General features: G+C 40.7%; 1 protein-coding gene across 1 annotated transcript; it reads left to right on the top strand.

Moving 5' to 3' along the window:
* The first annotated feature begins 2095 nt into the window (after positions 1-2095).
* On the top strand, positions 2096-5428 carry irx3a (iroquois homeobox 3a). Its single transcript, XM_085253672.1, has 2 exons — positions 2096-2576; positions 3138-5428. The coding sequence occupies exons 1-2, from the start codon at positions 2358-2360 to the stop codon at positions 4185-4187; spliced, it is 1269 nt and encodes a 422-aa protein (XP_085109798.1). The 5' UTR covers positions 2096-2357; the 3' UTR covers positions 4188-5428.
* Positions 5429-10609: the final 5181 nt, after the last annotated feature.

Below are 10609 nucleotides of genomic sequence, written 5' to 3'. Positions count from 1 at the left end.
ACCTCGCTGGACTTTCTGGATTTATATCCTCACTTCTAACGTTCAGCTATTACGACTCTCTCTCTCTCTCGCTGGCTCTCTCTCTCCCTTCCTCTGTCGCTCGTTCGCTCTCATTTAGTCATACACACACGCCCGCGCACACACATGGTTTTCATTCTGCAATATGGTGTTTGAACTTGCTTTTTTTTTTTTTTTTTTTTTCATTTTTAAGCTTTACCTTATTCGTGCTGTTACACCGTTGTGCGTCAAAGTATTCCTTATACCTTCCACTTATCTTTGCCCTCACTTCACTGTCTAGACCCCTCAGTTTGCAGGTCGATGTGATGTGTGTCTGCGCGCACGAGTGTGTGTGTTAAGTGTGAACGTGCTATTGACTGCTATGTAGTGATTACCATTCCAGTCGGATGGCACCAGAAAGCCGTTGTAATTAATAACCCCATAATCCGGGTTGTGGTGGATGTCGGCGAAGAACACACACAGATTCAGGACAGAGTTTAACAGAAACAAGGCGTATCCTTATGGGTAGCTCTATATAAGAAATTATAGCTGTTATTATCCCTCCCAGACAATGATAACTATCTGCTTCCAAAGAAGATTAAAGGTTTATACAAGTTCAGAGTTCTTGGAAACCCGGATCGCATTATCAAAACTGAAGAGATTGATGGGATTTTATCTCGCTGTCAATAATACATAAAGATTTATACCATATTTAAATAAAGTGTTCGAAATAATAATTCAACTTTTTGTAGTTGTTTTGCAAATGATTAACAAAACAGATGGTGCTACAAAGGCGGATTGAAAGGCGATTAGGGTTGCCCCTTACACATTTTATTTATTGATTCATGGAATTTCAATTCTGACTCTCTTGTTTTGTTTTAATCCGCACGAGTAACAAGAAACATCCGGTCGTATGAAAATTATCAAATGGATTACTTTAAGGTGCAGTATGGCCGGATGACCGTTTTGCGTTTTAGTGGATTAAAAGTGTTTATTTAAAACCACTGAATAGTCACTCAATCTCATCATGTTCAAAATTATTATTATTGTTGTTATTTTGATTTTGATTATTAATATTATTAGTTTGTTGTTATTGTTGTTGTTGTTTTCTAATAATTCGGTCTTGTTTTTAGCTTCTTCTTTTTTTTTTTTTTTTCATTTATTTCCCTCTCGTGTAGTGTCGTGTCCCAGAATAAACATCTTTCCAGCCGAATCCACTCTAATGTTTGTTATGACTGTTGTTACTTTACACTTAGTCTTCATTAACAGCATAATGCGCCCATCATCAGCGTCTCTTTTGATGTCAAGTAGTTTCATGCGACTCGTTTGATGTCTCAGATTAAAGAATTACTTTACGCCGAGTCTCATGCCACCAAGAGAACATAACACCTCAAATCGGTGTAAGAAAACACAGCTTGCACGCAGCGATGAAGCGATAAATAAAAAAGTGTGCGTAACCTGTGATCCGGGGGCATTTGAAGCCGGTAATTGGAAACACATTGCTCGAACCCTAGTCCGACAGGCATTTGTTATTAATAAGTACTATTTTTTCTACTTGTTATTAGCTCCCTTGCATTGGTTATTGTATTTTTAGTGTGTGGCAATTCAAAAGGAAAAAGAAAAATGAAAAAAAAACGACTTAAAAGTGGTTATAAACTTAATTTTACGTTCTGATTTTAGAGTTTTAACCGATACCCTTTCGTAGCTGAGTCTCCAAGTTTGAGTCTCCAGAGAAAACTTTCTTCTGTGATTTTATATTAAAAGCAAATTGTAGCCCAAAAAAAGTTAATCAGCAAACTGCTTACGTGTATCCGCGTGGTCAAATTGTGCGAATTAATACAAAAATTGCGGTTTAGGCCAGACGCGAACAAATAGCAAATGAAATAGATTGGCGAGCCATAAAATGAGATTTGAAACCCCATTCAAATAAGAGCTCGCGACGTCAGTGCACTTATCCGAAAGAGAGGGAGAGAGACACAGAGGGAGAGAGGGAGGGAGGGAGAGAGAGAGTGTGTTTGGTGTGTGGTTTGTATGAGTGGGGTGAGATTTGAGAAATAGGAGGGGCTTCTAAACGACTAAAAATGTCAATCTGAGAAAGGGAGTCCCAATAATCTAAAGCAATCTGTAAGGACCTGACCTTAGTCCATCCAGATCAATAGGGAAGTGAGGGTGGAAAGAAGAAGAGGAGGAAGAAATAAGGGGCGCAACCGGATCGTTTACACTGGCTGTTCCCGAGGAAATATAGACTTCCCTTGCTTGCACCTTTTGTTGCTCACATGCTCACACTGTAAAAGTGGATATCGAGGCAATTCCATTGCTTTGTGTGATTGCAGCAGACCTTTTTCCCTTTTCCTACCACCATGTCTTTCCCTCAGCTGGGATATCAGTACATCCGACCGATATACCCGCCGGAGCGCCAGGGGATCGCCAACAATGCCCGAGCCGGGACAGAGCTCAGTCCGTCCGGGGCACTTTCCAACGTCCTCTCGACTATGTATGGATCTCCTTTCGCCGCAGCAGCGCAAGGCTATGGAGCGTTTCTCCCCTACACAAACGATATATCAATTTTCAATCAGTTGGTGAGTTGTTCTCCTTTCGCTTAAGTTATCTAAAAACTTTTTGTCGAAACGTAAGCTACACATGACACTGGGATAACTTTATTCCTTTTAAGTTTAAAGTTTTAGAACGCCGCGTTGAACTTTGTAACTGAGTAGTTTGTAAAATATGGTTAAAAGTGGATACAAAGTGACACATTAACAGTGCGCTTTAAGCCTTTTATGCGCATTTAGCACATAAATTCCGGAAACTGATAGTAACGAAAAAAAATGATGCAATGTAATGTGGGAGGTTACAGGTAAAGGTGGAGAATAGTGTGTAATAGTAAATGTTTCACTTCGGAAGTGTTTGTTAAACTAAGAAATTACTGTTCCCCCTTTCATCTGCGCTTGGTGATTTAATTCCACTGCAAAACACTTGAATCTTTTAGTTTGTTTACACTTTATTAAGAATCACACTTTTGTCTTTATTTCTTGATAGCTAGAGAGGATTTTGCGCAATGTAAACATTTCCACACAAACTACTTGATGGTATTGATATAATATGTCTAATCCCTCTTACGCGTCGATTCTTTGTTTTTACAGGGTGCTCAGTATGAACTGAAAGACAGTCCCGGTGTCCAGCACCCCGGGTTTGCTCACCATCACCCTGCCTTTTACCCATATGGCCAATATCAATTCGGTGACCCATCCAGACCCAAAAACGCCACCAGGGAGAGCACCAGCACCCTGAAGGCCTGGCTGAGTGAGCACCGCAAGAACCCCTACCCAACCAAGGGTGAGAAGATCATGCTGGCCATTATCACCAAAATGACCCTCACCCAGGTGTCCACCTGGTTTGCCAACGCCCGGAGGAGGCTAAAGAAGGAGAACAAGATGACCTGGACCCCCCGGAACCGCACGGACGAAGAAGGAAATGTTTACACCAGCGATCACGAAGGGGGGGAGGGGGACAAGAGAGAGGATGAGGAGGAGATCGACTTGGAGAACATCGACACGGAAAATATTGAGAACAAGGACGACTTGGACGACCAGGACGACCTGCATTCAGATATTAAACTCGACGGGAGGAGTGACTCTGAGATTTCTGACGGCTATGAGGATTTACAAGGGCCCGACCAGAGGTTTCTAAAGGCTGTGGGGAAGGAGGGCAAAGACGTACAGAGAGGAGCAGAGCATTTCCACAATCACCGTCACCACTCTTTGGACATGAAAACGTCCCAGCCAAACGGGGAACAGCTCAAACTGAACTCTGTATCCGTGAGCTCACCGCCCTCAGAAAACAACCCCGTCCCAGCCCAAAAACCAAAAATCTGGTCTTTGGCAGAGACAGCTACGGCCCCAGACAATCCACGTAAATCACCGCAAATGAACGGCAGCAACTCCGCAGGGCCGGCCGCTCAGACCATAATCGCTCCTCACAGACTTATCTCTTCTTGTCCGGTTGGGAAAATCCAGAACTGGACGAACCGAGCCTTTTCGGCCCACCAGCTGGCTTTACTGAACTCAAATCATTATCTGGGACTGGCGAACCAGGCCACTGCCACCGGCCTGGCCCTCTACAGCAGCAGGCAAACGGAGGACAAGAGTCATAGTTCAGAGACTTCAGTCACAGGTACATGTCCTCGTCACTGAGACGCGCATGTATAAATAACTACAAAACAAAGACACTAGTTAATTTCATTTATTTTATTTTAGACCTTCTTTTGCCTTCTTTGCCTGTTCATGGATATTTTTTCTGCCTAGGCCACGCAGATAACCAGTGTTAATGTTACAGCAGAATACAGTGTGTGCGATGTGTGCCTGTGTGTGTGTAACAGCTTGTCCGGGAGGGTTAAGAAAAAACCTCATCAGGAAGTGTTTAAGGAAAAAAAAACATTGAAATTGGCGAAAACTCTTCTTAAGATGCCCCCTTTATTTCTTGAGTTGCTGTTACGTCGTCTACTTTATTTTGAGGTCCATGCGCCTGTATTATGGTTTACATTAAGTCCTCAACCCATTAAATCACGTCGTTTTAACATTATATTCCCATAAACCCAGGATGAGCTCTGATCAAAGGAAGTTCAATTAACGCATTTTGATTTTCTTTGCTGCAGCTTCAGAGAGATCTAGTGCCTTGGATGCAGAGAAAAAGCTGTTTTTAACAGCTTTCCACGCAGTTCAAAGATAACGAGGCTGTCAGTTAATGACATTTGGGAATTTTCATTTAATGCAATATCACATTTTAGTTTAAAATGCCACATTTACCCAAATTAGCTTTGTTTCATTTTTTTCATGCGTCTGTGTGCGCTTGGGTTATTTCTTCAAGGCCTATGTTACACTAACTTGTTCAGTCATGCAAATGAGCTCAATGCAAATTCACTCCAGGTTCGTTTTTGAAAGGCAATTGTCACTTTTATATCACTTTATGTTTTCACTCTTCGTGAGACTATTATTAGTGTTGTTGTTTTTCTTCTACATTTTTTGTTACATTTTGTTGTACCCCTGTGTATTTCAGGCCTCAGAACCAACTAGACCTCAGAACCAGCCACGGTTCTTTTGGCTCTTTCCATAAACCCTCACCCACCCTCTTTCTTCTTTAATTTTAATTTGAATATGGAATGTAATATAAGAATAATACATCTCTGTATACTTACATTGTAAGCATGTCCTGTGTAAAACTGCTAATGTAATAATCTATGAACCTGTAGTCTGTGAGTTTTTTTCTTTCTTTCTTTTTGTAAGTTCTGTGAGGATTTGATGTTGAAATGTTTTGTATATAAAGTTAAGAATATGTACATACTTGTGAACCAAATTGTACAAGAAAGTCTATATTTTGGCTAATAAATGAACTGCTGCAACTTAAAAAAAACAACAACAAAAAAACCAAACAATAAGATTGTTTTTTTTTCTTGGCCGAGGTATTTTGACAGCTGCTTTTGATGGTGGCTGTTACTGTGCATTGCATGTTGAAATGCATTGCTTTGGTTTTTTGTATGTGTGTTACTGGACAGCCCGGGGTACAGACTTCATCCTCCGTGGCTGTGATAAGTATATATTCGAGAGGGATTTATCACACTTTATATAGTGGCGGGACTTAAGGCTAATTAGCCAGTATTGCGGCATAGATTTGGATATTAATGTTGTGAGATTATCCCTATAGAGCTGTAGCGGGCGCATTAATATTTCGAATAATTCTTTCATTCATTTTCACCAGAAATTATCGTCTATCGAGAGACTTTAAGTAATGAACGACTGTTAAAGCATCGCTGGTACTTGGTCATAATGGCTCAATTGATCCTGAAGGTGGATTTTGGCTTGGCAGTGCAACTCCCAGATCTCATCATGCTCAATTTGTAATGATTTTGCTCTTCACATATATCATACATTTTCCACAGCTTATGCTGCTCTATGGTATAATTGTAATATATCGTGGCCGTATGACTAATAATAACATCATTTATTTTGTTTGCCCGTGATGAGATCATTTGCATGTGTGAGCCCTTATCAGAGGAAGTTTATGTAAACTTAGTGTTGGAGCTCCCTCTACAGTCACTTGCAGTCGCCAGTGTTCTGATGCACTGACACTCATTCAGCTAAACTGCTAACCTTTTTTTTATATCAATTTCTAATTAATCCATCAGTTCGATTTAAAATTCGATAGCAACATTTTTCAGTTATAATCCTGTCACAAGAAAATACCTTTCAGACCCGTTTTGAAGTCTTTGTATTATTTTTAGAACGTCCATTTGCAGCAGTTCCTCAGAGTGCGCTGCATTTGTTTTTAATATTTTAACGTGCGTGTGTGACCTTTTATGTAAAAATTCTATTTTTGCCCTAAACGTTCCAAATTATTTAATGAAACAAAAAGGGGCATTTCCATTTGAGGTGGCAAACAGCACCTTTTCGTGCACGAGCCATATATTTAAAGTGCAATAAAGAAAACAGTTACGGATGGTATATAGATCAAATTCTTCCTTTTTTTTATTTGATTTTGATTGTTTGTTTGTTTTTTTAACCTTTTACGACTGCCATAGCCTCAATTTAAGTATTTCGCGATATGTGAGATGCGGTTTATAACAAATTCCATTTGTTTTTTTTCTTGTCTGTTTGTTTGTAGTTATTTATTTTTTTGCTTGTTTTTCCGTTGTTTGTTTTAGTTTGTTACGATGTTGATTTTAAATGTAAACAGATTTTTTTTAGTTAAATATGAAGAAAGAAAACACACGCGAATGAAAATATATTTTATTAACCTATTCAATTTCCTCCAAATTGTTGTTAAGTTCTGAAAGTCTAAGGAAGGAAGATTTTGCATTATTTATTTCAAACTAATTTTTTAAAGTTTATTTTATGAGATCGGCGTAGACTGTCACACTATCCCAGTTAATAATAAAATAATACCAATGCTGACATTTAAAAGGGATTTCATTTATTATTGCGTTTATATTTTTATAGATTTTTTAACACATAGCAGATTCAGCTGGCCAGTCAGAGTCTAACCGTTTAGTGCACCCTTTCAATTCCATTCAGGGCAGGAAAAGCAGACGAAAAGCGCTGATTCGCTCGAGCCGTATCCTCTCTAGGTTTGGGATGTGCTTTAAACAAACCACAACTTAGCCAAGAGAAAGGCTCCGGAGCCTTTAGCAGCTCTGGAACTCTTCTCACCATGTTGCCTTCCTGTGTAATCAATTATCTTTCTTGAGAGCCACATCTAACCACGCGATGCATATTCATAAGAGGCATCAGCCAGCTCATTGATGCAATCTCTTAAAAAAAACAACTTATTTCTCGTTTTTTAATTAAAGAAATCGTCATCGCACTCAGACTGAAAGTTCATGATTATATAATACTAGGATAACTTTGGTTTTTTTTAAATGCTCCAAGATATTACAATGAAAAACAAACTAAACCTTTAAAAAGCCTGACAATGAATGTCCATGAATAAAATACATTTAATTAAACGATTGTTGAAGATCTGCATCAGTTTATATATTTAAAAAAGAGTACACAAATAAATGGCTTCCTGCAAAGACAGCTAGCTCCATGTAAACGCATTGAACCTTATCATAAAAAAACGATGCTTATTTCCTCACAGTTCACAGGATGTTTCCTCCTAAGGGCCCATGACTAGACTCCTCTTGATCATGAGAATTCAGCTGAAATGCTACTGAAGGGCCAGTGATCATGTCTAGAGCTCAGGGCCTCTCCTCTGATCAGTGCATGAAATTAGGGATTAAAATGCCTATGCAGAAACAAAGTAATCATGCCTGCTTATGTCACCAAAGGTGTCCAACCTGCTCCTGGTAACAAAGAGCAAATGGAATGCATTAGCTAACATTTTGTGCAGAGCTACACAGGGACCATTTCCAGTGGGGCATGGTGTGTCACTCGTTTCCTTGCACATTAAGTGGATGTTCTCTTGGCTAATGAGCAATAATCAACACTGACTCCTCTTCTTATTTCTAAGGTCCATGCTGTGTTAAATGCTCAGAGGGTGTGAGGCACACTGTAGCTCTGCAGTACTGAACTCCCCAACAAAACGCAGGCTAATCTACTCAACAAAAGGCTGTAAGAAAAGCCAAGAAGTTATAATTGAAAAAGAAAAATTAGAAGCAAATATGACATCTTTTTTTTTTTTTTCAAAATCAGGGGTCTAAAGAAACTTGTATTATAAATGATCTCTTTAGGCAAATTTGTGTAATTAGGCTGCATATAGATAAAAAAAATACTTAACCTGATTTGAGATTTCCCATATTATAAGGCAATATTGTCTTAATTATGCTCTCTGTCTTGTAATCATACACTAACTGATAAATATTATAAAGACGGGGAAACACATATGCTTTTGACACAGTGAAAATAAATTGTATTTCATTTCCCATCTAATTGCTTACATTGTTCGCTGCTGAGTGCTGCTCGCTTTTGCCCTCGATATGCTAAGACAGGACTACATACATGAGGAAACAAGTAATGCACTCTCGGACAGCCATTTAGAGTGGGGAAAAAAATCTGAGAAAGATGGAATCATTAAAAGGAAATCTAATCTGTCTTTCGAAGCATTCATTGATCTGGGGAAAGGTGCACGCTGAAAGGGTCTGGCCAATGGAGCCATCAGAGGGCCACGTGTGAATAGGGAGAAACCATGGAGTAAATAAACACTAGAGCAACCCATTGGAGGGGACCAGAGGTGCCATGTGAAAGAAGAGGCCGCTGCGAATAAAGAGGGTCACTCTTGTGTTTTCACCTCATCCAACCCTTCTGTCATTGTAACTCCACCACCAGTGCCACCTCCTCCTCCTTCACGCCCCAGCCTGGACCATTCTGCCACACCCCCTCCTGCCACAGAGACATACAAATGTCACCTCCTTTGTAGACCTAGTCAGGGTTAGAAGCAGCCCACTATCTTTGTGTGGCGGCCTAATCCTTTTATGAGCCACTGTCGACCGCGCCCACACCCAGTGCTTGCCCAGTCTATGAGAGGGGCTGCCCTTTTGCAAACGCTGAGCTGACTGCAGGAGGAGCGGTGATCTGCTCTCAGGAACACATGTTCCACACACCACATGCCTTCACATACAAGCCTACAGTCCACAACACACCATAGCAACTTGTAAAAGAAATTGCACTCTAGAGCTGAGAGGAGAGAACGTGAGAGCTCAGTTTTAGCCCTTTCAATGATATGCTACTTCTGTGTCTCCTGCATGTTTTATGGCACATTCATTATTGAGAATCTAAGTGAAAGTGCACAGCAACATGTTAAAGAATAGCCAGGGAGCAGGGAGAGAGGGGTTGTTGTGTTTCCCTTGGTTGTGCAAAGGACAAAAGGCCCAGACGGAGTGACATTCTCTAGGCCCGAAGCGGGAGAGAAGGAGGGCACTGATTTCATGCCTTTTGTTGATCGAGGTTAGAGAGAGGAATTCTTTCACTGAATCCGAAAGGCAACAAGTGGGGAAGGGGGTAACAGGGCGACTGGCCAGAGGGAGAGGCGACGGGGCTTTTGCCGTTCACCCAGCTGAAAGATTGTGCTTTTCTCAGCCCCTTTCAGATCCTCATACAGGCCCGAGTTACAGGGCAATTATGGAAATGCAGCTTTGAAGCCAAGCATAGCCTTCCTGCACTTCTTCCTCAGGACAAAGCAAAAGCAGCAAGGGCTTTTTTATGCCCCCTCTTCTATAAATCATGTTTCAGCCCGAGTAAGTACATATTCCTAACCTTTTTTTTTCAGTGTCACAAAAAACGTAGTATGTGCCAACATTTGTGAATACTCTTTATATAACTGTGTAAAAAGAAATTGCAGGAGCAGTGTTTTTACTGAATTATTAAAGGAATTTATTTTAAGTTTCCGGGGAAAATGTGTACTCCAACATTTCTTCACTCTGTTAATCTGCCAGTAAAGCCTTGGCCAAGGAGATAAGCAAAGGGGTGGGCTTGAAAAAAAAAAGGCTGGGCCTCAAAGCTGCTTCCAACAGCTGCACAATTTTACCAGCCTGATGTCCCCACTCCACACCTTCTCCACTCACACGTCACTAACAGAGGCCCAGCAAACCATCAGCCCTGTCCTTTCCTAGCTTTGTACATTAGTCAGCGGTGTAGCACAGAATTTCACCACCTCATGTGAACTAATAAGACACATTTTCTCCAGCTTTTGAGAGGATCGCATAAGAGTGATGTCTCTACATCACCCGACACAGCAGAGGCCTTGTACAACAGTGCCTTTACACTCTGAGGGTATCTGACAAATGCCAATACTCCAGCTTTCACTCATCACTGTTAATGAGAGGACATATTTTGGACGTTTCCAATATTTGTACAGACTTCATACATTATGAAGGCTCTTTTATTCACAGTACCAGGCGAAGAAGACAAGGGTGGGGTAAGGTAGGGGTGTATTCATGAGTCCTTAGGATTGGTTGACTGCTGAAGGGAACTTAATAAATTCTTCCTCCTTGGAACACTGTCAAACAAGTCCTTTCTTACATCTCCCATGAATACATTACCAGCAAGCTTGATTGATTAGAGACCCTCGCGAGAGGGTGAACCGATGAACCGACTCCCCTGGTGTGATTAATAGACTTTATTAA

This window comes from Mchenga conophoros, linkage group LG1 (assembly GCF_057382185.1).
Source record: "Mchenga conophoros isolate Kocher_MC1m ecotype Shallow Benthic linkage group LG1, M_conophoros_male_GT1.1, whole genome shotgun sequence".
Classification (NCBI taxonomy): Eukaryota; Metazoa; Chordata; class Actinopteri; order Cichliformes; family Cichlidae; genus Mchenga; species Mchenga conophoros.
This window is presented reverse-complemented; position numbering and strand designations above follow the sequence as displayed.

Bases quoted from the DNA above. Each gene is read 5' to 3' on its own strand.
- irx3a (XM_085253672.1), top strand. From the start codon at position 2,358: ATGTCTTTCCCTCAGCTGGGATATCAGTACATCCGACCGATATACCCG. The intron at 2,577-3,137 runs GTGAGTTGTTCT...TTGTTTTTACAG, and splicing joins TATCAATTTTCAATCAGTTG to GGTGCTCAGTATGAACTGAA.